This window comes from Cebidichthys violaceus, unplaced genomic scaffold, assembly GCF_023349555.1.
Source record: "Cebidichthys violaceus isolate CVI_PGR_0920_01 unplaced genomic scaffold, fCebVio1.0.p SCAF_3, whole genome shotgun sequence".
Classification (NCBI taxonomy): Eukaryota; Metazoa; Chordata; class Actinopteri; order Perciformes; family Stichaeidae; genus Cebidichthys; species Cebidichthys violaceus.
Genome location: NW_027176483.1, coordinates 700180 through 727959, shown reverse-complemented (window position 1 = coordinate 727959; position 27780 = coordinate 700180). Strand labels below are relative to the sequence as shown.

The 27780-nt window shown below is 42.1% G+C and overlaps 2 protein-coding genes across 4 annotated transcripts in view; both read right to left on the bottom strand.

The window, feature by feature from the left end:
* Positions 1-567: 567 nt before the first annotated feature.
* LOC137881812 (proline-rich protein 5-like) lies at positions 568-15798 on the bottom strand. 3 transcript variants are annotated; one of them, XM_068723943.1, is made up of 9 exons: positions 15528-15798; positions 6946-7079; positions 5575-5655; positions 5410-5458; positions 4762-4819; positions 4458-4549; positions 3586-3723; positions 3271-3388; positions 568-1446 (listed from the first exon to the last, which is right to left on the bottom strand). In XM_068723943.1, the coding sequence occupies exons 2-9, from the start codon at positions 7065-7067 to the stop codon at positions 1067-1069; spliced, it is 1038 nt and encodes a 345-aa protein (XP_068580044.1). In that variant the 5' UTR covers positions 7068-7079; positions 15528-15798; the 3' UTR covers positions 568-1066. The 3 variants fall into 3 exon arrangements, with proteins under 3 accessions (XP_068580044.1, XP_068580045.1, XP_068580042.1); XM_068723944.1 differs by having other exon boundaries at positions 6946-7076; XM_068723941.1 differs by lacking the exon at positions 15528-15798 and adding an exon at positions 9547-9622 and having other exon boundaries at positions 6946-7076.
* A 2942-nt stretch (positions 15799-18740) lies between these two features.
* glsl (glutaminase like) overlaps positions 18741-27780 on the bottom strand; it is a 13348-nt gene continuing 4308 nt past the window's right edge. Inside the window, exons 7-21 of the mRNA XM_068723500.1 lie at positions 27745-27780; positions 27381-27510; positions 26839-26906; positions 26138-26301; positions 25903-25961; positions 25775-25819; positions 25157-25215; positions 22610-22676; positions 22241-22291; positions 21755-21931; positions 21154-21285; positions 20624-20716; positions 20446-20507; positions 20081-20221; positions 18741-19240 (exon numbers count right to left, since the gene is read on the bottom strand). The exon at positions 27745-27780 is cut by the window's right edge and continues 77 nt beyond it. Coding sequence (XP_068579601.1) covers positions 19147-19240; positions 20081-20221; positions 20446-20507; positions 20624-20716; positions 21154-21285; positions 21755-21931; positions 22241-22291; positions 22610-22676; positions 25157-25215; positions 25775-25819; positions 25903-25961; positions 26138-26301; positions 26839-26906; positions 27381-27510; positions 27745-27780 — 1378 coding nt within the window. The 3' untranslated portion in view covers positions 18741-19146. The remainder of the gene's footprint in view (positions 19241-20080; positions 20222-20445; positions 20508-20623; positions 20717-21153; positions 21286-21754; positions 21932-22240; positions 22292-22609; positions 22677-25156; positions 25216-25774; positions 25820-25902; positions 25962-26137; positions 26302-26838; positions 26907-27380; positions 27511-27744) is intronic.

The following is a 27780-nucleotide window of genomic DNA, read 5'->3' as shown; positions in this document are numbered from 1 at the left end:
TCCTGTGAAGCTAAAAGAGTCGATCACCTCAGAGGCTCTGTGACTGTAGTGATGTTTAGAGTGAGGTACTTATACACAGTCAGTGTATTACTACATATATTTAGGATAGTATTACCTCTGGAACGGTTTCTGTTCTTCTCTTCAAACTCTCCATTAAAGAAAGAAGCTTCTGCTGAATCATCAGTTAGTTTGTGTTGTTGTCTCCTGGAGGAGAGCTCAGCTCCAGCGTCTCCGTGTCCTCCTCCTCTTCCTCCTACTCCTCCTCATCCTCTTCCCTATGCTTCTCCTCCTCCTCCTCCTCCTCCTCCTCCCCCTGCTCTTCCTCCTCCTCCTCCTCCTTCTCCCCCTTCTCTAAAGGGACTCTGGTGCTCAGAGACACTACCACTTTCGTCCACAGGGGGCGACAGAATCAGCACAAAATTAAAGTTTCTTGTAGTAACTTTGAGTATAAGTAGTAATACCACAGTGTAGAAATACTCTGTTACATGTAAAAGTCCTGCATGAGTATTCCTACACTGTGGTAATACTACTTATGTAAGTAGTATTGCTATCTGAGGAAAAACACAGTTTATTATGAATTGAATCAATCTTTATTAATCATTAACAATCCTAAAAGACAAACATATTTACATGACCTGAAGAGAACCTGCAGTCTGGTTCTGTCCTCAGTGTTAGTACAAACCTGAAGACCCTGATCCTGAACCTGATCCTGGATCATAAAACCCTGGTTCAGACGGTCCTCCCAGTACAGACCAGTACAGACCTGGGATCTGTGGGACACTCCCAGTGTCCTTCATCCCGTTTCCTGTCCCGTCTCTTGCTTCTCTGGTCATGTTGTTCGCTTCCTGTTGGGTTGTACCCTTTCCTGTCTTCTTCTGCCTCCTATGTCTTGTCCTACCCTTTGTTTCCTTGTTTCCTTGTGTTACTGGTTGTTGTCTGTCTTGTCTCATTGTGTCTCTTTCATCCTGTACTTTATTATCTCGTCACATTCTGGCTGATCCCTCATGTGTTTTAACTCCCATATTGTCCTGTTATCTGCTGTCCTTGTGTCCTTGTGTCCTCGTGGCTAGCTGTGAGGAAGGCAGATGACTCCTCCTCTCTGAGACTCCACCATGTCCAGTTGGCCAGAGAACGTCCTGGGACTGATCGGCTCGCCCCCCAACAGAAACCCCACGCCTCCACCTCCTCCTCCTCCCACCCCGTTGTCCCTCTCCGTCCCAGCATGCATCCTGCCAGACGCCGACAGCAGCCGGACGTCGGAGTGCGCGTTGGCCACCGTGTGGCGCCGCACGCCGCCGGACTTCTCCAGGTAGGCCTCGCCCTCCTGCTCCACCAGCGGGGCCAGAGACGAGGAGTCGCAGGAGGAGCTGTGGTGCTGAGTGACGGTGATCTCTGGCTGGAAGTGGTCGCTTAGCAAGGACCCCGACGACCACAAGGGGCGGGGCTCTGGACGAGGAGACAGGAGACAGGAGACAGGAGACAGGAGACGGGTTGAGAGTGAACACGACTGCTCAAAGTCAACGTTTAGTTAAAGGTTCTAAATATGTTTCACCTCCAACACAAAGGTCCTTAAAATGTTTAATATGAAACAACAAAGTGTCTAAAAATAACTAGAACTATGTTATACATGTTAAGCTGTTTACTTATGTTGTTCCAAATGTTGTCAGTTTAATCAAAGTAAAGTAACGTTAGCATCAGAGGAACAAGCTGAGCTAACGTTAGCATCAGAGGAACAAGCTGAGCTAACGTTAGCATCAGAGGAACAAGCTGAGTCAAATAGACCATAAAGCAGGGTATGCTTTAGGGGCGGGGCTACACAGTGATTGACAGGTCTCTGAGCGATTATAAAGTAGTTTATTTATAATATCTAATGGTCTCAGCTTTCAGTTAACATTGAAGGTTGATGCCAACAGAAACCAGTTTAAACTTGGACTCTTTTGTTCTATTGAAGGAGTTAAGTTTGGATTAACTCCGGTGTGACGGATTCATAAAGCAGCATTATGTAACAGCAGAAACACCTCTCTGCTGGACCGGTTCAGGTCCCAGCAGGGATCAGGCTCTCTGCTGGACGAGGTTCAGGTCCCAGCAGGGATCAGGCTCTCTGCTGGACCGGTTCAGGTCCCAGCAGGGATCAGGCTCTCTGCGGGACGAGGTTCAGGTCCCAGCAGGGATCAGGCTCTCTGCTGGACCGGTTCAGGTCCCAGCAGGGATCAGGCTCTCTGCTGGACGAGGTTCAGGACCCAGCAGGGATCAGGCTCTCTGCTGGACGAGGTTCAGGTCCCAGCAGGGATCAGGATCCTAATCTGCTTTGTGTGTTTCTGAAGGAAACAAAAAGCTGCTGCAGCAGATTTCTGTTAGCATCTGTTAGCAGATTTTTGTTAGCATCTGTTAGCAGATTTTTGTTAGCATCTGTTAGCAGATTTCTGTTAGCATCTGTTAGCTACATGGCTAAAGGAGGAACAAAAACAAAACAGAAGCTTTTGTTTTTAGATCCGGACGAGAGATTTGATTTTGATTTTGTATTAAATTGACATGATTTTAAATGTGTTTTTGTAATAGTTTTTTTCTAAATACGTTTTAGAACAGTTTTAATTCCCCAAATCACATTTGAGTCCTTTCAAAGACTTAAAAAGAACGTACTGCTGTAAACACATCACAGCTGATCGATCTGAACAGTTTAGGGTTTCAGAAAACAAGTTATTTGATGACATCACTTTTTTCTATTTGTGTACTTTTCACTATTTTCTGTCCTTTTCTAGACTACATAGAATATGATCTGTAAACCAGTAAAATGATCTCAGAGATGTTTGTGTTTCTTTCTCTGGTGTGTTGTTGTGTGTGTGTGTGTGTGTGTGTGTGTGTGTGTGTGTGTGTGTGTGTGTGTGTCGTAGTAGTTATAACACACACACACACACACACACACACACACACACACACACACACACACACACACACACAGCAGATTAAGTGGCTCACCTCCCTGCTGAGAGGATTCAAATGTATTACTACAGAGCCACGCCCCCCTGACCTCTGACCTCACACACTTACCTCTATGACGAGCTGCGTTCAGGGGAACGCCGACATGTGACGTCTACGTCACATGTCGGCGTTTCCCACAAGCACTTGAATGCACCATCTGAATTGCGTGCTCATGTAGGTTTTTACATTTTAATGTCAATAATAAAAACAGTTTTTAGCTGAATTTTCAGATTCAGATTCAGCTGTAAAGTTTAATTCACTGAAGAACAAACAGCTCAAGTCAGAACTCACCCAGCAGGAGCTGGTTCCTGTTGTGAAGAACGTTGCTGAGATACGGAGACACCACGACCTCCACCAGACGCTCCAACCGGTAGTACTCCAAACTGGGAGCACCGGAATCGTGGATACCCTGACGGAGAGAGTACATGTACACGGAGAGAGTACATGTACACGGAGAGTATTTGTTATTTTATGTCTTTATTATTAAAGACAAGCAGAGAGAAAGAGATGCAACATCTTTAAACACGACAAGTTAGAGTGTGTGTGAGTGTGTGTGTGTTAATGTGCGTGTGTGTGTGTGTGTGTGTGTGTGTGTGTGTATCCTACCTGCAGCACCAGCAGCATCTGAGTGACGGGTGGAGGGACGGAGGCTGCAGTTCCCAGTGTTTCCTCCAGGTGGAGCTTCAACAGCACCAGGTCTCTGAAGGCCAACAGAGTCATCTGCCTCACCGTCAGCTCCTGACCCTGAACACACACACACACACACACACACACACACACACACACACACACACACACACACACACACAGAGTTTAAGTAGAATCAATGATCCCAGATTAGTTAAAGCTACAATCTTAAGGATCTTCTCTGCTCGTTCTCTAAGAGCTAATTAAGCCCCGCCCACCGCTGCCACTCCGTCAAGCTGTCAGAGCTGCGTTACCGTGGAGACCACACTGTGACGTAACAAATATTAAAATGTGAAAATAAAACTAAGAGATGATTCAAGAGAAGCAGACAGAAGGTTCATTAACGTGTTTGAAGGAACATTGTTGCATTCAGTACACCATCAGCAGCTAGCGTAGCATAGAAGTGCTAACGCTAGTTAGCGACGTGCTAACGTACTCCGCTAATGTTTAAAATGACGAGCTCCAAAAACCAGACTGAACATGAAGAACATCTGGAACCAGTGACGAGAGTCTGTGGAGCAGAGCGATGCTGCACTGTGATTGGACAGCCTGCGTTCGATGGGGGCGGGACTTAGCGAAGGGTCGGTTGCAGGTGTGTTTTATGTCTCCATGTGTGTGTGTGTGTGTGTGTGTGAGTGTGTGTGTGTGTGTGTGTGTGTGTGTGTGATTGTGTGTGTGTGTGTGTGTGTGTGTGTGTGTGTGTGTGTGTGTGTGTGTGATTGTGTGTGTGTGTGTGTGTGTGTGTGTGTGTGTGTGTGTGTGTGTGTGTGTGTGTGTGTGATTGTGTGTACCTGGACCGGGTAGAAGATGGCCTGCATGGTCGGCAGGATCTCTGTGAAGAATCTGTCCCACATGTTGGCAAGGACCACGAGCTGGTCGTCACCTATGGACACACACACACACACACACACACACACACACACACACACACACACACACAGAGAGACACACACACACGGCCGGTTACCACGGAAACCCAAAACGTCACCACCAAACAAACTTCCCCTCAGGGACATTAAAGCTTCTTTATTGCTCTTATTGTGAAAAGGCATGTTTGCCGTTCTTCCTGTTTTCAGGATCCAGAACCAGTCTCACCGGAGTGAAGGAGGACCTGATCCAGGACTTCAGAGAGACCTCGAGTCAGCAGCTGGTTCTGAAACACACACACACACACACACAGATCTGAGATGTTGTTATATTTCAAACTAATTGAATTCAGCTCATATTACTGGAGGTGTCCCAAACGAGAAATAACTTTTAGCATTTGTTAGATTTAGATGATCACTTTTCTCAGAAAGCACTTCCTCTCTTTGTTGAAGCGGTTCAGACTCGTTTCATAATGAACAGAGTCTCACGCTGAGTTAGTCTCACCAGCAGAGTTTAAACCCTGAAGCAGCTTCTGGAGCTGAGTCAACTTAAAGGTTCCTACTTCATTCTAGAGGAATGTTACTTCAGGAGATTCGAACACATTCACATATGTATTTCAGTAAAGTGGCCTCAAATATTATGAACTTAAACTTTAAGTCTGACTTAAAGAACAGCTGATGAAAGGCTGAAAATCAAAATGACATGGTTATAAGACACGCTTTAGTGTAAATGTGTTCACGACGTTACTGTCTATTGTTCATACACACGTATATTTATACACACATCATCAGGTCTCTGTACAAACATGAAGTAGAGCTTCAGATACAGGAAGTGGAGGAATCCTCTGTGTGAACAGGAAGTGATGAGTGAAGATACCTGAAAGTAGTCTGTGATGAAGGAACCCATCTCAGTCTTCAGGAGCCACCTGTGAAGACAAGAGGTCAGGTACATGTTGTACTTTATAATGTACTACATCTCAGAGGTACATATTGTACTTTTTACTCATCAAGAAGAAGAAGAAGAAGAAGAAGTCTTTGTCACCTGATGCTCTCGTTAAGCGTGTACAGCTCGTTAGTCTGCAGCGCTCCACCCTGGAACACCTTGATCACAGCTGACTGGACACTGAGGACACACACACACACACACACACACACACACACACACACACACACACACACACACACACACACACACCATCACAAGTTAGTTCAGTCAAACATAACCACACATCTGAGCAGAGTTGGTGAACTCTTCTCCTGGATTCTTTACAGGCAGTTACTGTGTAGTGTGTCCAGAGTGTGTGTGTGTCTCAGCTGGTTGACAGGACGTGGCCCGACTGCCACCTCCACTTCCTACTAAACATCCTGAGAAGAGCAGGAAACAGAGTTTTGCTGCAGAGCTGAAGTGACCTCGAATCAGTGAGACGCTGGTGAACGAGAGTCTGAAGAGGATCTGATCCCTAAATGTCCCAAAAACAGCGCAACGCAACGCAGCGCAACGCAACGCAGCGCAGCGCAACGCAACGCAGCGCAGCGCAGCGCAGCGCAACGCAACGCAGCGCAACGCAACGCAGCGCAACGCAACGCAGCGCAACGCAGCGCAACACAGCGCAGCGCAGCGCAGCGCAGCGCAACGCAACGCAGCGCAGCGCAGCGCAACGCAGCGCAGCGCAACGCAGCGCAACGCAGCGCAACGCAACGCAGCGCAACGCAACGCAGCGCAACGCAACGCAGCGCAGCGCAACGCAGCGCAACGCAACGCAGCGTAACGCAACGCAGCGCAGCGCAACGCAGCGCAGCGCAGCGCAACGCAACGCAACGCAGCGCAACGCAACGCAGCGCAACGCAACGCAGCGCAACGCAACGCAACGCAGCGCAACGCAGCGCAACGCATCACAGCGCAACATGCAGGACTCGTCTGTTCTGACTCTTGACCTTCAAGAGAACCTGTTCTTCTGTCTGACGTCTGGAAAACACAAACCAGCACTTTTTAAGCTCATGTTTGGAACAATAACACACACACACACACACACACACACACACACACAGTGAAGGTTGTGTTCTAAACACATGAAGCTAATATCTCTGTTGTGGGATTATGGAGTCGGATAACTTTGACTTTAACTCAAGAAGCTCTAAATAAGTTCATCACTTCCTAAAATAATACTGTAGAATTTGCAATAATTTAATATATTTGACAGATAATGCGAGAATGTCATAAACAATATGCTTTTTTCATAAAAAAATGTAGTTTGGATTATTATTATAACGTATGACAGGTGAGATCAGGTCTGTGTGGTTTTGGTGAGTCACAAGGTATTCTGGGACGTGTAGGAGAGCACTGACTACACCAGAAGAACACCAGACACAGTGTAAAAGTAGAAAGAGTAAAACTCATCTAAGCTCAGCTGACCTGTTCCACACGCTGGTGTTGGAGAGCTGCAGTGACGGAGAGCTGGCGTGGAACCGGGCGAGGTCCGACAGAACCGGGGAACTCATAAACCGAGGCCTGGGACGCCGGAAAGATCCCATCATGCACCCTGGCTGCTGAGGAGAGAGGAAACAATCAGCAAATTATTAAACATTAAATATTCATTCTCTAATCAGAACACAGAATGAGTAACAGAAATGTTTTACATGTTGAGGGGAAATATGGTGTAATAATAATAATAATAATACATTTAAAAATCTAAAACACTGTAAAATAAGTCTATAATAATATCTTTACATTTTATATATATATATATATATATATATTCTATTATAGTCCATTAAATAGGTGCTGAGACATTCAACTAAATAAACCACAGGTGTGAACCTCAGGGTGGCGCTAGAGAACAGCTCAGAGGATCATTACAGTCAGCAGGGTTCATCCTCTGGGGAACACGAAGGCTCGTCAGAGAGAGAGAGAGAGAGACAGAAAGAGACAGAGAGAGAGAGACAGAGAGAGACAGATAGAGAGAGAGAGAGAGAGAGACAGACAGACAGACAGGTAGAGAGCTCCTGACAGCAGCTCTGACTTCCTGTTGTCTTCAGGTCTGATTCATTTAGAGAAACAGAAACAGGGTTTCTTCCTCTGAACCACAGCTTCCTGTTTGTTTACCACAGACAGCCGTGAGCTGCGACTGTCACTGTATTTCTGTACACGTAAAGTTTCTTTGAACAGTTTATCGTCTGTAATATATTTAGTCTGTTGTTGTGTTTCTCTTAAAACCACAGATTAAATTTAGTCGGTGTGAGAAACGTTAACGTTTACGTAGACGAGTCGCTGTGTTGTGGTTTCAATGATGATTCAACACTAACTACATATTGAAGTTAAAGGAAACCTCTCGTTCTTTTTGGTCTCTGTATCGGGCTTCTTGGTGTTCTGCTTCAACCTTAAAGAGGAGGAAACAGCTTTTATTTTGAAGGGGATTTTTTTATATCTGTTCTAGATAAAGAGAACGTTCCCCGCAACCACAGATTAACGTCACAAGTTTCAGTCACAAACTCGTAGATCAAAAGACTCTCGAGAGCGTTTACAGAAACAAACAGTCTGAAGCTGCAGACAAAGAGACGACTTCATGTTTCTGCACCGAGCAGAAACGAAACAATCTGAAGCTGCATTCTCTCTAGTGTCCACCAGGGGGCGACTCCTCTGGTTGTACAGAAGTCTAGTCTAAAATGACTCTACTTCTCTCTTGATTTATTCCCTCAGTAAACATTGTAAACATGAGTTTATGGTCTCAATCTCTAGTTTACAGTCTTCTTCAATACAGCATGATGTTCATTTAGTACATTATGCTCCATTTAGAGTCAAACAGACCATAAAGCAGGGGATGATTTAGGGGCGGGGCTACACACTGATTGACAGGTCTCTACCATATTCATAAACTACTTTATTACTTTTATACAATCACTAAAGAGAAAGAAGTCAAGTGTTAAATGTGTTATAAAGAAGCAAAGGTTGAATATCCTGTAAATATTTACTTTAATGTAGATTTCTAACACATAAAAAGGCCAGAGGGTCATTAGGGTTCACCCTCTGGGGAGCATGAATATTCATTTAAGAATGGGGGAAAATACAATAATCCACCTCTCAGTGACGGCTGATGAGCTCAGGAGGTCACATGATCAGCTCCGACAGCCCCCCCGTCCCCGTTGGGTCGCCATCCAGGACGCCCAGGTGGCTGATGGGATTTCACAGCCCAGTGTGAGTCTCCACACAGCCAGCCCCCCCCCCCCCCCCCCCCCCAACACAAACACACTATTGTTTGTCGGGCTGAGCCGGCGTGAGCTCCACTCAGATTCATTCCTCTACAACAGAGGAGACGACGACGACGAGAAACTCTTCCTCGTCTGAAGCAGAAGGAACCGATCAATAATGAAACGTGAAGAACGTTTAGAGAACACGCGTGTCCTCGAGGAAAGGGTCACGCTACCGTTCTGCTCATTGTTTCCTGCCCCTAAATCATCCCCTCTTTATGGTGTGTTTGACTCTAAATGGAGCATAATGTACTAAATGAACATCATGCTGTATTGAAGAAGACTGTAAACTAGAGATTGAGACCATAAACTCATGTTTACAATGTTTACTGAGGGAATAAATCAAGAGAGAAGTAGAGTCATTTTAGACTAGACTTCTATACAACCAGAGGAGTCGCCCCCTGGTGGACACTAGAGAGAATGCATATATATACATATATATATATATGTATATATATGTATACATATATATATATATTTATATTTATATATGAATGAGTGGGTTTTTATGAATTAAATCATTTTTAAAATATCATATAAATTATTAATTGTTGTCAAGAATGTTTTTAAAATATTGATATTTGAGAAAACCGTAAAAAATAAAAACAAAAATCTAAACAGTGATAAAGTGTAAAAATGTGAGGGGGGGGGGGGTAGCAGCTCGTCACCCAGATGAGTGTAGGAGGGTGAGACCAGATCAGAAACACTTTGATGAGAGAGTGTGTGTGTGTGTGTGTGTGTGTGTGTGTGTGTGTGTGTGTGTTCAGACCATGCCGAGGCTACAGGTTGTGTGTGTGGGAACCGGACCATGTGTGCACACACAGTCCACCACATGTAGCGTTCACAGGACCTGGTGGATATAACACACACCCTCAAACACACACACACACACACACACACACACACACACACACACACACACACACACACACACACACACACACGTTATCTCACCTTCTGATCTGTAAAAGTGGGCGTTAGGCGTCACCATGTAACCATGACGACCCATCTGGTAGACAGTCAAAAGCCAGTCATCAAAAAAAGGTCAACCCCCCCCCCCCCCCTCAGCGAGCGCTAAGGAAGGGGGGGGCTGTAAAGCTCAGGGCCAAAGCCTCCGAGACTCCTCGAGCCGGTCGCGGTGCGAAGACCAGCCAGCACCACGGGGGCTCCTCCCACACCGAGAGGCTCCTCCCACACCGAGGAGCCGACCCGCCACGTTGAACTCGTCAAACTCATATAAATTGTTAATAGAATGTCCCTCAAGGCGTTCCTGAGAAATCACATGAACGGACCAGACGGACACAGCAGAGCCATAACAAAGGAACGAATAGTAGAATAGTAGAATCTTACAATCTTAGAATAGTAGAATAGTAGAATCTTAGAATAGTAGAATAGTAGAATCTTACAATCTTAGAATAGTAGAATAGTAGAATAGTAGAATCTTAGAATCTTAGAATAGTAGAATAGTAGAATAGTAGAATCTTAGAATAGTAGAATAGTAGAATAGTAGAATCTTAGAATAGTAGAATCTTAGAATAGTAGAATAGTAGAATCTTAGAATAGTAGAATCTTAGAATAGTAGAATAGTAGAATCTTAGAATAGTAGAATCTTAGAATAGTAGAATCTTAGAATCTTAGAATAGTAGAATAGTAGAATAGTACAATCTTAGAATCTTAGAATAGTAGAATAGTAGAATCTTAGAATAGTAGAATCTTAGAATAGTAGAATGGTAGAATCTTAGAATCTTAGAATAGTAGAGTAGTACAATCTTAGAATAGTAGAATCTTAGAATCTTAGAATAGTAGAATAGTAGAATAGTAGAATAGTAGAATCTTAGAATAGTAGAATAGTAGAATCTTAGAATCTTAGAATAGTAGAATAGTAGAATCTTAGAATCTTAGAATAGTAGAGTAGTAGAATCTTAGAATCTTAGAATAGTAGAATAGTAGAATCTTAGAATCTTAGAATAGTAGAATAGTAGAATAGTAGAATCTTAGAACAGTAGAATCTCAGAATAGTAGAATAGTAGAATCTTAGAATAGTAGAATCTTAGAATAGTAGAATAGTACAATCTTAGAATCTTAGAATAGTAGAATAGTAGAATCTTAGAATAGTAGAATAGTAGAATCTTAGAATAGTAGAATCTTAGAATCTTAGAATAGTAGAATAGTAGAGTAGTACAATCTTAGAATAGTAGAATCTTAGAATAGTAGAATCTTAGAATAGTAGAATAGTAGAATAGTAGAGTAGTACAATCTTAGAATAGTAGAATCTTAGAATAGTAGAATAGTAGAATCTTATAATAGTAGAATAGTAGAATAGTAGAGTAGTACAATCTTAGAATAGTAGAATCTTAGAATAGTAGAATAGTAGAATCTTAGAATCTTAGAATAGTAGAATAGTAGAATAGTAGAATAGTAGAATCTTAGAATAGTAGAATAGTAGAATAGTAGAGTAGTACAATCTTAGAATAGTAGAATCTTAGAATAGTAGAATCTTAGAATCGTTGAAGGATTTGAATTTCGGTCGTAATATCAGAACATTCAAAAAGCCCCAGTGAAGTCCAGACCAGGGAACCACAACATGTGTTAAAGATGCTGACTCGTGTCCAGGTCTCGGGACTCATTCCTGAAGGAGACGATTAAAAAGCCAGCGCTCTCTGTGGTCGCATTAGGCTCCTCCCCCTGTCAGTCAAAGTCTAGCTACTGTAGGTCACCTGACTTCAGCAGCTCCGCTGTGAGTGAAGCTCAACAGGATGAAACTCAGCGTTCATTTAGCTATAAGATGCAAACATGTAGAAGAAAAACAGACTGTGTGCGTGCGTGTGCGCGTGTGTGTGTGTGTGTGTGTGTGTGTGTGTGTGTGTGCGTGTGTGTGTGTGTGTGTGCGTGCGTGTGCGCGTGTGTGTGTGTGTGTGTGTGTGTGTGTGTGTGCGCGTGTGTGTGTGTGCGTGCGTGTGCGCGTGTGTGTGTGTGTGTGTGTGTGTGTGTGTGTGCGCGCGTGTGTGTGTGTGTGCGTGTGAAGCCCCCCGTCACGAGAAAGTCCTCAGAGACTAATGACAGCATTGTGACCTGGGTCAGACAGACTGTCTCATAGTGATGACATCACGACAGAGATCACGTGACGTCATCACTGTGTGTCGTTCATGTTCTCACAGGACACAAACTGAGTCAGCTGATCTTCTGACTCAACAGGAAGTAGTTAACTTATTAAAATAATGAAATCATGAGAATCTAATGTGATGAACTGATAACATCCAAACTCTCTTATTAAAGTCACTCATTTACGCAACTACAAGTACTTGTACTTCAAGTGTACCACATCTCAGATAGAAATATTGAACGTTGAGTATCTTAACAGTGTAGTATTGGTACTTGGAGTATGTTAACAGTGTAGTATTGGTACTTGGAGTATGTTAACAGTGTAGTATTAGTACTTTTACTTCAGTAAAGGTTGTGAATACTTCCTCCAGCACTGCCTGAAGTCTGTCCCTAAACTCCACAAGTCCTTGTATTTGTAGGAAACCTCCCCTGATCTGCTCTACTGTTATTGATGTCCTACGTTTCCCAGAATGCCGTCCCACAATGTCCACATAATTAGAGGAAATGGTGATGAATGAGTGTGCATCAGAAATCACAGTGATATTGAGATCAAAGCCTTCTTCGCGTGGACTCCGAGTCGTCCCGTCGCTGCACTGGATTCTCACAGAAACTGTTGTCTGTAATCGTTCTTCTTCTGTGGTGGATTCGTGGCGTCTCTACACAGAAGCCCTGTGACGTCACCTGATCAACAGGAAACAGTAACACACACCAAACCACTGATTGTTGTTCACACAGTGATGACGGAACCATCAGCAATGTGTATTTGTTGTTAAAAAGTTGAAATACAGTCTTCTGACTGCAGGTAAAAAGGAGGTCTGTTTTCTGGAAGTACACAACCTGTAAGTCTGTCTCCTCACCTGTACCTGAAGACCTGTCCACAAGTACAAATATACCTGTAGTTCTACCCACCTGTACCTGTAGACCTGTCCACAGGTACAAATATACCTGTAGTTCTACCCACCTGTACCTGTAGACCTGTCCACAAGTACAAATATACCTGTAGTTCTACCCACCTGTACCTGTAGACCTGTCCACAAGTACAAATATACCTGTAGTTCTACCCACCTGTACCTGTAGACCTGTCCACAGGTACAAATATACCTGTAGTTCTACCCACCTGTACCTGTAGACCTGTCCACAAGTACAAATATACCTGTAGTTCTACCCACCTGTACCTGTAGACCTGTCCACAGGTACAAATATACCTGTAGTTCTACCCACCTGTACCTGTAGACCTGTCCACAAGTACAAATATACCTGTAGTTCTACTCACAAGAATTGAACTACCTGCAAGTCTGTCTGCAAAAACTACCCACAGATCTAAGGCTACCTGTGGGTCTACCTGCAGACCCTAAACTACCTGTTTATCTACAACTAAACTACATGTGTAACCTCTAAACCAGCTGTAGGTCCATCAACCAGACCTAAACCAGCTGTAGGTCCATCAACCAGACCTAAACCAGCTGCAGATCCATCAACCAGATCTAAACCAGCTGTAGGTCTATTTACAGAACTAAACTATCACCAGAGGTACACCTTAAAGTCCTAAACTTATCCGTCAGCCTATCTACAAGACTCTAAACTACATGTTGGTTGTCTACAAGACCTTGATCTACCTTAATCCACATCTACAAGATCCAAATTCCTTGGAGGTCTACCACAACTAAACTACAACAACTAAATCTAACTGTTTTCTACAGGTCTGACTCCCTACAGATCTAAACCACCAGAAAGTCTATCCACAGACTCTACGAAAACTTGTGAGTCTTTCTAGGTCCTAGACTACCTGTAGTTCTATCTAAGGACTACCTGTAAACTCTAAACTATGTCCAACTACAAGACCTTAAATCCCAGTAAGTCTATTTACAGATTTAACAAAACATAAACCACATGTAGGACTGTCAACAAGAACAAAACTCCTGAGGGTCTCTTTATAAGAGCTAATCCCCCTGTAGACCTATTTACAGACTCTGATCTCCACGTTGGTCTGTTAACAAAGAGAACTAGAACAAAGAGTGTTGACCAGAACTTAAACCCACGAGTCTATAAAGTAAAAACTAAATGTATGTCCAACATGCAGGTCTATCTACAAACTCTAGACCACCTGTAAAGACTTTAACAGAGTCCAGGTCTACTCTTTTGTACTTGTGGGTCTATTTACAAGAACTTAACAACGTGAAGGTCCATCCAAGGGCTACCTGCGGCCTCTAAACTACCTCTGAGTCTAACTGCTAGAACTTAACTCCCTGCAGGTCTATCCATAGACCTTTCTACTATGTTCTATGTTAGTCTGATTATTGTCCAGACTCTAGACTACTTGTAAAGACTTCAACCGAGTCCAGGTCTACTTTTGTGGGTCTTTACAATAAATAAACAACTTGTAGGCCTATCTCAAGTCTGTCTACAAGACCTAGACCACCTGCAGGTCTGTTTACAGTCTCTAGACCACCTGTAAAGACGTCAACCAAGACCACGTCTACTTTGCTGGGTTTTTACAAAAAATAAACTACCAGTAGATCTGTCAACAAGACCTAGACTACAGTCTCTAGACCACCTGTAGATCTGTTTACAGTCTCTAGACCACATGCAGGTCTATAAACATTCTTTAGACCACCTGTAGGTCTATTTACAGTCTCTAGACTACAAGTAGGTATGTTTAAAGTCTCTAGACCAGCTGTAGATCTGTTTGCAGTCTCTAGACCACATGCAGGTCTGTTTACAGTCTCGAGACCACCTGTAAATCTGTTTACAGTCTGTAGACTACCTGTAGATTTGTTTACAGTCTCTAGACCACCTGTAAATCTGTTTACAGTCTCTAGACCACCTGTAAATCTGTTTACAGTCTGTAGACTACCTGTAGATTTGTTTACAGTCTCTAGACCACCTGTAAATCTGTTTACAGTCTCTAGACTACCTGTAGATTTGTTTACAGTCTCTAGACCACCTGTAGATCTGTTTACAGTCTCTAGACCACCTGTAGGTCTGTTTACATCTCAAGACCAGCTGTAAATCTGTTTACAGTCTCTAGACCTCATGCAGGTCTGTTTACAGTCTCTAGACCACCTGCAGGTCTGTTTACAGTCTCTAGACCACCTGTAAAGACGTCAACCAAGTCCAGGTCTACTCTTCTGTACTTGTGGGTCCATTTACAAGACCTACCTATAAGTCTACATTAGACTACAGTCTAGTCTAAATCATGTTTTACTTTTAAGTGAGTTTCATAATATAAAAGTGTTTATTTATTAATTAATACCGATGAGTGTTTGTTCAGACTCCTCTCTGTTAGCGGGTTAGGAGTCATGTAGACCGGCTGAACCATATAATACACATGTGTATGTATATATATATATATATATATATATATATATATATATATATATGTATACACATATATATATATATATATATATATATGTATACACATATATATATATATATATATATATATATGTATACACATATATATATATATATATATATATATATATATATATATATAGTTTATGTATATATATAGTTTATGTATATATATATATATATTGTGTGTGTGTGTGTGTGTGTGTGTGTGTGTGTGTGTGTGAACCATAAATAATACATATAATATAATATTATATAATATTATATTATATTATATGAATCATAACTCACCTCAGACCCGCTTCAGTCCGGATGAATTAAAGTCTCTGCAGACAACGAAACCAAGAGAAACGCTCTCCTCCTCCTTCTTCTTCTTCTTCTTCTTCTTCTTCTTCTTCTTCTTCTTCTTCTTCTTCTTCTTCTTCGGCTCTCATTCTGCACGCATGGCTCCGGTTACCGTAAACAAACAAACAAACAAACAAACAAACCACAGATTGTCGTGAGAGACGGACTACTTCCTCCAGTGAAACGCGTCTCTGACTCTTCTTCTCCGACACTCGGACCTAACTGCCGCTCGGTCCTCCGTTCAACAGGCTGGAGCCTGTGGCGAAACAAGCTAACACAGCTAACCAAGCTAACTACTATCACTTCCTGTTACGGCCTTCAAAGTAAAGGTCTAGGTAAGCGTAAATTTATTGTGGAGGAAGTTTTTCAGATCCTTTACTTCAGTAAAAGTACTTATAGGCTACTACATTGAAAGTCAAAGATATGCATTCAATGTTTACTTTGGTTAAAGTATTAAAAGGCTACCACACAGTAACAACGCTCTGTTACGGTAAAAGTACTAACAGCATTCAAATCACCTCAGCCTCACAGGTTGATTCTTCTTCTTCTTCTTCTTCTACTTCTTATTCTTATTACTCTTCTTCTTCTTCTTCTTCTTCTTCTTCTCTTTGTTTAGGATGTGTGCTCTGTGTGTTTCTTCCTTCATTCAGTAAACAACAGTCTCAGATCTTCAGCTCGTTTCAGCTTCTGTGGGAACAAACTGCTTCTGTTTTCTGACGATGTCACACATTCACGCCTGAATCTTTTCTGACAATGTCACACGTTCACGCCTCACTCTTTTCTGATGGTCACACGTTCACGCTTCACTCTTTTCTGACGGTCACATGTTCACGTCTCACTCTTTTCTGATGGTCACACGTTCACGTCTCACTCTTTTCTGACGGTCTCATGTTCACGTCTCACTCTTTTCTGACGGTCACACGTTCACGCCTCACTCTTTTCTGACGGTCACACGTTCACGTCTCTTTTCTGATGGTCACACGTTCACGTCTCACTCTTTTCTGATGGTCACACGTTCACGCCTCACTCTTTTCTGACAATGTCACACGTTCACGTCTCACTCTTTTCTGACGATGTCACATGTTCACACCTCACTCTTTTCTGACGATGTCACACGTTCACGTCTCACTCTTTTCTGATGGTCACACGTTCACGTCTCTTTTCTGATGGTCACACGTTCACGTCTCACTCTTTTCTGATGGTCACACGTTCACGCCTCACTCTTTTCTGACAATGTCACACGTTCACACCTCACTCTTTTCTGACGATGTCACACGTTCACGCCTCACTCTTTTCTGACAATGTCACACGTTCACGTCTCACTCTTTTCTGACGATGTCACACATCATTTAGTCTATGAAATGTAAATAAGTAGCACTTCTTAAAATGTTTTATTTTGTCCAAAGCCAAACGATATTTAATTTCTCACTCTTGAGATCATTTCTAGTATTAGTGATTTTTATTATATAATTATTCTCTGAGTCACTCACTCATATGGAAATAATATTTACTGAAGTACCGAAACAAAATAACTGACCTGCTTTACTGCGGAAGTTATACTTTTATTGTGAAGGTACATGCTCTACATCCGGTACAGCTCTGATTTCAGCTTGACGCAGCGTCCGGCTTCTCAGAAGATGATTGGTTCAGAACCCTTCATCTCATGAATATTCATGAGGAATACATAAATAAACATGAGAAGAAGTTCTGCCATGAAAACAAAACAATATCAATAAAAAGAAACAGTTCAATGTTCCTACTCTACTTTCTGAGGTAAATACAGCTGGAAGAAGTACTTTTACTGCAGTAAAAGTACTTCTACCACAGTGAAGAAATACTCTGGTACAAGTCTAAAGACTAAAACTACAAAGGTTTTATCAAAATAAAGTACAAAAAGTAAAAGTACTCATAAGGCAGAATAATACATATTATATTACAGTATTATATTTATTGATGTGGAGCTCATTTTAATGACTTTAAATACTGCTGGTACTTTAATCTGTAATAATACATCATGTATTAGTTGAGTAATACACATTGTATTGTAAGTTGTTAGATAAGTAGCAGGAAATGGAAATACTCCATTAATGTACAAGTACCTCAAAATTATACTTAAGTGCAGTACTTGACTGCAAGTACATTTTAAATATAAAGCTAAAATCACAAATTCTTTAAAAATGTATTAGTGATGAACATCTGCTGTATTTTATACTTTATATTTACAAGTCGTAGAAGTAGAAACAAAAGAAGCAGAAGCTGAGTCCAGAGCAGCTTCTGTCGTCAAGAGAACAGAAACCTTATTCACTGAAGAGACAAAGTACACAGACAAAGTACACACAGTACACAGACAAAGTACACACAGTACACAGACAAAGTACACAGAGTACACAAACAGTACACAGACAAAGTACACACAGTACACAGACAAAGTACACACAGTACACAGACAAAGTACACACAGTACAAAAACAGTACACAGACAAAGTACACACAGTACACAGACAAAGTACAGACAGTACACAGACAAAGTACACACAGTACACAGACAAAGTACACAGACAGTACACAAACAAAGTACACAAGCAGTACACTGACAAAGTACACAAACAAAGTACACAAACAAGGTACACAGACAAAGTACACAAACAAAGTACGCAGACAAAGTACACAAACAGTACACAAACAAAGTACATAGACAAAGTACACAAACAGTACACAAACAAAGTACACAGACAAAGTACACAAACAAAGTACAACGTATAAAGAACATAGTAAAAAGTATAAAGAAAAAAGTATAAAGTATGAAGAACAACGTATAAAGATTATAATAATATAATAATTAGTATTTTTACTTTTGGTACTTTAAGTATATTTTAATGCTGATACTTTTGTACTTTTACTGAAGTAACATTTTTTCAATGCAGACTTTTTTATGAAGGACCAGACGTGTTCATTAAATAATAACTAATTGAACAATAAAATATGCATTATACATTTAATAACTAATGAATTGATTAATCTATTAAAACATTAACTAAACTACAAACTACAATTGATTATTTGATATTTTAATGGAAATTCAAAAAAGGATTTGTAAAGATAATTAACAAATTAACATATTAAGATCAGTTTATCTACTTATAGATCATTTAATTCATTAGTAAAATGATTTATAAACTCCTGCTTTCATTGTACAATTATTGATTCATTAATTAAATACTTTATTACTTTTCCCGTCCTCTTCAGTCTAACAGGTTCTCCTCAGTCTAGCAGGTTCTACTCAGTCTAACAGGTTCTCCTCAGTCTAACAGGTTCTATTTAGTCTAACAGGTTCTATTCAGCTGGTCTTTTCAGTCTAACAGGTTCTCTTCAGTCTAACAGGTTCTATTTAGTCTAACAGGTTCTATTCAGCTGGTCTTTTCAGTCTAACAGGTTCTCCTCAGTCTAACAGGTTCTATTTAGTCTAACAGGTTCTATTCAGCTGGTCTTTTCAGTCTAACATGTTCTACTCAGTCTAAAAGGTTCTATTTAGTCTAACAGGTTCTATTCAGCTGGTCTCTTCAGTCTAACAGGTCCCAGGTGAGACGGGGTCCTGCAGCAGGAGGACTACAGCCTCCCTGTTGTGTCTCCGGGCCTCCTGCAGAGGAGAGCTCCCCCACCTGGTGGAGAGACGACACTACATCACACACCTCCTCCAATAAAGACATGAACAGTTTTAACCTGTTGGACTCATTTCAGTCAAATAGTGTAAAAATAAAGAGTCAGAAGATCTTTACTGGCTTCAAGTTTCTTGTTTCTCTGGAACAGGTGAGGTCTCACCTGTCCCTGAGGTTCAGTGAGGTCTCACCTGTCCCTGAGGTTCAGTGAGATTCAGTGAGGTCTCACCTGTCCCTGAGGTTCAGTGAGGTTCAGTGAGGTCTCACCCGTCCCTGAGGTTCAGTGAGGTCTCACCGGTCCCTGAGGTTCAGTGAGGTTCAGTGAGGTCTCACCGGTCCCTGAGGTTCAGTGAGGTTCAGTGAGGTCTCACCCGTCCCTGAGGTTCAGTGAGGTCTCACCCGTCCCTGAGGTTCAGTGAGGTCTCACCCGTCCCTGAGGTTCAGTGAGGTCTCACCTGTCCCTGAGGTTCAGTGAGGTTCAGTGAGGTCTCACCCGTCCCTGAGGTTCAGTGAGGTCTCACCTGTCCCTGAGGTTCAGTGAGGTCTCACCTGTCCCTGAGGTTCAGTGAGGTTCAGTGAGGTTCAGTGAGGTCTCACCTGTCCCTGAGGTTCAGTGAGGTTCAGTGAGGTTCAGTGAGGTCTCACCTGTCCCTGAGGTTCAGTGAGGTTCAGTGAGGTCTCACCCGTCCCTGAGGTTCAGTGAGGTCTCACCTGTCCCTGAGGTTCAGTGAGGTTCAGTGAGGTCTCACCCGTCCCTGAGGTTCAGTGAGGTCTCACCTGTCCCTGAGGTTCAGTGAGGTTCAGTGAGGTCTCACCCGTCCCTGAGGTTCAGTGAGGTCTCACCTGTCCCGGAGGTTCGGGTCTGTTCTGGTGTTCTGCAGCAGGAAGCGGACGACGTCTGCGTGTCCTTCGGCGGCCGCTATGTGCAGAGCGGAGCGTCCGTCGTAGTCGACCGCGTTCACATCGACTCCAGACAGGAAGTACCTGCAGACAACCACAGAGGAAGAAATGCTGTTTGAATACCACCATCATTCCATTCTCATGTATTTATCTATTTAACTAAATAAATTCTTTATCAATTATTAGTAGTTATATATTATTTATGATCTATATATATGCTTTTTACATAATGATACATCATAGAGAAAGAATCATACTGGATACAGTAATCAGTGTGTTACTGATAATGAGAGTAAAGATGACATCACCTCCTCAGAGTCTGGACGTCTCCTTTAAAAGCTGCCAGCAGGACGTTCATGATCTGATAACCCTGAAGAGAAGAAGAAGTTATTGTTTTAATCAGAATGTTGATCCTGAAGAGAAGAAGAAGTTATTGTTTTAATCAGAATGTTGATCCTGAAGAGAGACGTGATGAAGAGATCTCACCTCAGACTCTGCTTTCCACTGTCTGTAGACCAGAACCTGTCTGAACGGAGTCCTGATGTCAAAACTGTGAAGCTGGAAGGTGGAGATCAGTTCCTACGCACACACACACACACACACACACACACACACACACACACACACACACACACACACGCGTCTCAAAGTGATGATATAGTGTAACTAATGCGTTTTCATATGATATAAGGATTTCATTTATTTGTTCTTAACCTAGACATGTTGATTTTATTTATTTTATTTTAAATGTATTTATTTTTAACTTATTTATATTCAATTTATGTATTTTTAATTTATTTTTAATTTAAGTTTAAATGTAAAAAAAAATGTTTTCCTTTGGTCACAGATTTCTGTCGTTTGTAAGAGTCGGCATGTTTTAAGCCATGACAGTATGAATTCAATGAAGATCTTAATGATCATAATGATCATTATGATCTTAATGATCATTATGATCATAACGATCATAACGATCATAACGATCTCTAATAGAACCCTGTTATCAGAGCTCGGGTCACCTGACAGAAGTGGACGGCCCTCCACGGGTTCCCACATGCGTCCGTCTCCGGAGAGAACGCCACCAGACCCAGAACACCGGGAACCACCGACAGCAGGACGCCGTGGCTGCCGGACGCCGCCGGCACCGACGTCTGCAACCAATCACAGCTCAGATATGAGATCACATGACTCTTCAGAATAAGAGCCTCACAACACAGAACACTGGCTCTCAAAGTCACACTGGTGAAGAGAATAAATACACTCATAAAGTGTATTTATATAATAAATTAATACAAAAAATGTAATAACATTTTTTTTTTAATTAATTAAAATTAAATTAAAAAATGTTTTTATTAAAAAATGAATAAACAGTGATGGAAGAAGTATTCTTTACTCCAGTAAAAGTATTTATACCACATAATAACTCCATCACATCAGAATCTCTGGAATCTCTAACTATTGTTGTCATGACGTCATGACCGACTGCGGCCCGGTGACGACGTCGTGACCGACCGCGGCCCGGTGACGACGTCGTGACCGACCGCGGCCCGGTGACGACGTCGTGACTCTCAGGTGTTCCGGTGAGACTTCTGAAGGTGAGTTTGAGGATCAGGGCCGGACCTTGAAGAGGAAGGTGGAGGAGTAGTCCTTCATCCCGGCCACCTGCATGACGGACAGCGTGCTCCGCGTTGCCGCCTGAGACAGCACCTGGTCACCTGACAGCGGGCAGAGGCCCCCATTGGCTAAGGAGGCGGCCATGACGGCTCCGGACTCACAGGTGATCTCTGTAGAGGAGCACTGTGACGCACACAGGTCAGCTTCAGTTAATAAATACTGTGCATTTAAATAACGGACCGATATGAAACTATTTATTACATTATTTATTATTATTATTATTATGTAACTAATTATTAGCAGAACTTTGCTATTTAACAACCAGAAGAACTAAATATATCTTTTATTTTCTGTTATATATTTTATATATATATATAATATATAATATATCTATATATTATATATTATAAACATTATATATAATATAAATGAAATGTGTGAACCTGTAGATATTGTATTTTTTGTAATATAAACAGACTTTAAGTGTTTTACCTGCAGCATCAGATCCAACGCAGCGTTGACGTCCACTTTATCTGGAAAACACTGGAGGACAGAAAGAGGACAGGAGCACAGAAGGAGGAGGAGGAGGACAGAAGGACAGAAGATGGAGGACAGAAGGACAGGAGGAGGACAGGAGAACAGAAGGACAGGAGAAGGAGGACAGAAGAAGGTGGAGGAGGACAGAAGGACAGAAGGTGGAGGACAGGAGGAGGAGGACAGAAGAAGGACAGAAGGAGGAAGAGGAGGACAGAAGGAGGAGGAGGAGGATAGAAGGAGGACAGAAGGAGGAGGACAGGAGGAGGAGTTAGAGACGAGATGAAGGACCGACTGAGTCTACAAGATGTCTTAACAGGTTTTTACCTTTTTCTCCTGCAGGTAGAAGGACAGAGCGTGAAGTCTGACGCTGGACGTCCTGCTGCTCTGATAACTAAACAACAACAACATCAACAACAACATCAACAACAACATCAACAACAACAACAACAACAACATCAACAACATCAACAACAACAACAAGAGGAGACTTCAATCAATGAAAACTTTATTAACTCAAGACAAGAACAAGTAATACAGTCCCTGACAAAAGTCTTGTCGCTTGGGTACAAGTTGACCTTGAGTGCCCCTCAAATATATTTGTAATACATTTTTTTTTACAAGAAATGGCTAATTTCAATCCCAACAGCTTTTGAAATAATGTTTTGGTGCCAAACGAAACTGCTGAAAAGCATTCTAACGTTCACAGCTTGGTAAAGCCCACTGAGTCAGTTTTTGCAAAGACAAAAGTCTTGTCGCCTTGTCATATGATGCACCCAATCCTAGTTTACAGCCTCACCTGTGATCAATAATTGATCAATCAATTAGTGGGTGTGTATAAAAAGAACCCCAGCACACCAGACCTTCACATCAACTGCAACTTGACCTCTGACAACATGAGACCAATGCGTTGATTATCAAGAGGCTGAAGACCAGATCCACTGCTGAGGTGGCTGACACCTTCAATGTGTCTCAGCGTCAAGTACAAAGAATAAGAAAAAAATTTGAAGAGACTGGAGATGTTTTTGACAAGCCCAGGTCCGGCAGACCCTGCAAGAGAACTGCTCGGGAGGACCGTTTGTTGGCTCGAAAATCCAAGGCCAGCCCCTTTTCCACTGCAGCAGAGCTCCACCAGGCCTGGTCACCTCAAGTCCCCGTGTCAACCAGGACAGTTTGTAGAATTCTGTCTCGAAATGGCCTCCATGGTCGAATCAGTGCCCAGAAACCAGCACTAAACAAAAGGCAATTAAAAAAATGCGTGGCATTTGCCAAGGCCCACAGCCTGCTAAAAGGATGGACGCTGGGAAAGTAGCAGAAGGTGGATTTCTCAGATGAATCTTCGGTTGAATTACATCACAGCCGCCGCAAATATTGCAGGAGACCTACTGGAATCCGCATGGATCCGAGATTCACCCAGAAAACAGTTAAGTTTGGTGGCGGAAAAATCATGGTCTGGGGTTACATCCAGTATGGGGGTGTGCGAGAGATTTGCAGGGTGGAAGGCAATATCAATAGCCTAAAATATCAAGAAGTATGAGCTACCTCTTACATTCCCAACCTTAAAAGGGGTCAAATTTTGTAGCAGGATGGTGCTCCATCGCATACTTCCATCTCTACATCAAAGTTCCTCAAGGCGAAGAAGATCAAGGTGCTCCAGGACTGGCCAGCCCAGTCACCAGACATGAACATCATTGAGCATGTCTGGGGTAGAATGAAAGAGGAAGCATGGAAGACGAAACCAAAGAATCTTGATGAACTCTGGGAGGCATGTAAGACTGCTTTCTTTGCTATTCCTGATGACTTCATCAATAAATTGTATGAATCATTGTCGAACCGCATGGATGCAGTCCTTCAAGCTCATGGAAGTCATACAAGATATTAAATATGGATCTCACAGCACCACTACTTAATTCACTGATGTTATGCTACATATTTTTGTATTTGAAGTAAATTATTTGTTCAATTTTCACATTGCTTTCTGTAGGCGACAAAACTTTTGTCTTGCCAAAATCTGACCTTTCTGTGTTCATTAAATGATTAGTCTTTTCCAGTGAAGCAAATTTATTTTAGTATATTAAACATAATTTGGGAGGGTTTTAGCTTTCATATGAGCCATTTCTAAAACCAATGGATTAATTAAAAGTCAGGTTATAAGCTGTTGTTTCTACAAAATGGATAAGTGACAAGACTTTTGTCAGGGACTGTATACAAAAGCACTATGAAGAAAACAATGTATAAAGAGAATATTAAGAGACGACTGTACTCTCGTCTCCACAGCTGGGATCAGTACTGTAGTACTACTGTAGTACTACTGTAGTACTACTGAGCCAAATACTGCAAAACTACTGCACAAAAACCTCTGTACTACTTTAACTACATTTATATTGCTGTCCATTCTGACCTACAGAGTATTTATATTGTACTACTGTCTATACTGACCTCCAGCTGATCATTCTCTATATCTACTAGTAGTATTACTTGTACTTATACCTGCATGTTATCTTAGTGTATTTATTACACACTGTTCAGTGTTAATAGTGTTTATACTGAAGGTAATCATCATATCCATGTCTTTGATTCACTGTCTAATGAACTAGATTATACTACTATATATATGTATATATATATACACATATATATATATACATATATATATATATATATATATGTATATATATATATACACATATATATACATATATATATGTATATATATATGTGTATATATATATATGTATATATATATATAGAGAGAGAGAGAGAGAGAGAGAGAGAGAGAGAGAGAGAGAGAGAGAGAGAGAGAAAGAGAGAATACCACAGGATGTCCTTTAAGATACTTGTTGTATAATAATAGTTTTATAGAAGTATTAGTACCTGGTGCAGTTTAAGTTGACGTGCTCCTTGTTGCAGAGCCTTCGGACGACGTTCAGCACCTACAGACAAAGAGGTAGTACAATAAGAAGTACTACATGTACCTGTGAGCTGTAGTCCAGTAAGAAGTACTACATGTACCTGTGAGCTGTAGTCCAGTAAGAAGTACTACATGTACCTGTGAGCTGTAGTACATATAAAGTACTACATGTACCTGTGAGCTGTAGTACATATAAAGTACTACATGTACCTGTGAGCTGTAGTCCAGTAAGAAGTACTACATATACCTGTGAGCTGTAGTACATATAAAGTACTACATGTACCTGTGAGCTGTAGTACAGTAAGAAGTACTACATGTACCTGTGAGCTGTAGTACAGTAAGAAGTATTTGCAGTTTAAGTATATGGAGACGATGTTGTTGATTGTTGAGTCTTCAACCAATCAGATCTTTAGTTTGCCATGTGGGCGTGTTCTTTGACCTGTCAGAGCCAGCTGGCCTACAGCTGCTGCTTTGTCACTATATCGTTGTGTTCTGTGTGAAAGGACAATAAAGTTGTATCTAATCTTAAACAGAGTACTCTACTTCCCACCAGTACTTCCTTCAGTGTCTGAGTCACTCACTGAGTCGTACTTCTCCTCTTCCTCAGCACACAGTCGACCCGCCAGCTGGAGACAAAAGACAAAACAATGCACCGCATCACAGGAAGTGACATCACTGATGATAGACGGGTGACGGGTGAGTGGCTCACCTGCAGTAAAGACGTAGTAACCATGGCGCCCGTCTCAGTGAGCGGGCTGTGAGGGATTCCTGCAAACAGACACGAGGTCAGGGAGTCTGTCATGTCCTCATAGATGAGGAGTTAATGTATTCCTATGCTGGGACAGCAGGACAAGAACATGTCTGTTTCATTTCACCATATGTTGTGTTGGTTTAAAGGTTACATTTCAGAAGCGTAAGAAGAAACCAGACGACTGGTCCTGGACCTGTTTTAGTAAGCGTGAATGGAGAGTCGTGTCTGGAGTAATTCTCCACGCCAACGTATCTGTGGACGAGCTCAGAGCCCAGCAGCTCCACCGCCACACCGTACACCAGCGGCCATGACACCTCACCCAGAACCAGAGGGCCGGCCCAGTCCCCCAGAGACAACCTGAGGAGACAGACAGGTAAAGAAAGACAGACAGACAGACAGACAGACAAAGAGACAGACAGAGAGACAGACAAATACAGACAGACAGACAGGTAAAGACAGACAGACAGACAGACAGAGAGACAGACAGGTAAAGACAGGCAGACAGACAGACAGACAGACAGAGAGACAGACAGGTAAAGACAGGCAGACAGACAGACAGACAGACAGGTAAAGACAGGCAGACAGACAGACCGACAGGTAAAGACAGGCAGACAGACAGACCGACAGGTAAAGACAGACAAAACCATTTTTAGTCCCATTTACTGAATATCATTTTTTCTCACACTGTTGACAACAAAGAAAGGCTTTTATTGTGAAGGAGCTAGAGAAAGTGATGACCAAGGTTAACTCATTACAAGGTACAAGGTAAGTTCAACTGATCTACAACCAGTGGTGGAGGAAGTATTCACATATTTTACTGCAGTACTAAAACCACACTGTAAATAAATACTGTGTTAAACGTGTTTTCTGTTGACTTTATTTGTGTGGACGTACCTCTGTCCATCCACAGTGCAGATTGAGATGCCCCACTTAGTGCTGTCCATGCTCTCCTTCTCTTTCTCCTGATTACAACACAAAACAGTCCTTTGAGACCAGGTTTGATTCCCCGGCTGCACCACAAATATGCTCAAGATGTTTCATGCACTGAAAAGATAATCAAAACATTTATCCACTGAAGAACTAAAGACTTTACTTGGTTTTCTTTTACAGTTTTCATTTCTGTGGGAACATTTTTTTCTTCTTTTCTTTTAATTTCAAGTCACTACGAGGAATTTGAACTTTGTGTTGATGTTGTTGGTCCCTGTGGACTAAAGCTGTAGTGTCTCTGAGCACCAGGGTCCCTTTAGAAAACCTCTCATTTCACTGCAGCAGGGTCTGACAGTCTGACCCTCTCAGTCCTGGTTCTGGTTCTCATCGTGTCTCCCTTCCCTCCAGCGGGTCCAGCAATACGTCTGGGTCTCCAGCAGCGTGGTGTCTCATAGGATGTTAGAGGCTGGGTGGGGGGAAGTCCTCCAGGTGTCAAGACCAGAACTCACCTGGACCAACGACAGCTGGCGACACCTCGAAAACAGCTTCTGAGTTTCTTCAGTGAAGGTGGAAAAATCTGGGATGACAAATCGTCCCTGCAGCGCTTTCAGGATCAGAGAGACGAATCCTGTGATGCACCTACAGCAGGAAAACCAGAACCAGAATCTAAGCCCAGTACTACAAACATGTTTACACCACCAACCACAACCAAAAAACAGATCACGACCTGTAACAACATCCTGAACTTGAACTAAAAGAAAAACAACTGGTTTGGACCCAGATAGAGTTCTGAGTACCACTAAAGGAAAGTAGTGCAGAGGGTTAAGAGAAGGTCTTGGGGACGTAAATCCAGTCCAAGAAGAAAGGACTTACCTGTGGAAAATGTTTCTGTCCACGGATCCCTCGGCG

Bases quoted from the DNA above. Each gene is read 5' to 3' on its own strand.
- LOC137881812 (XM_068723941.1), bottom strand. The intron at 3,724-4,457 runs GTACACACAATC...GTGTGTGTTCAG, and splicing joins CCATCTTCTACCCGGTCCAG to GGTCAGGAGCTGACGGTGAG. The intron at 3,389-3,585 runs GTAGGATACACA...TCTCTCCGTCAG, and splicing joins AGATGCTGCTGGTGCTGCAG to GGTATCCACGATTCCGGTGC.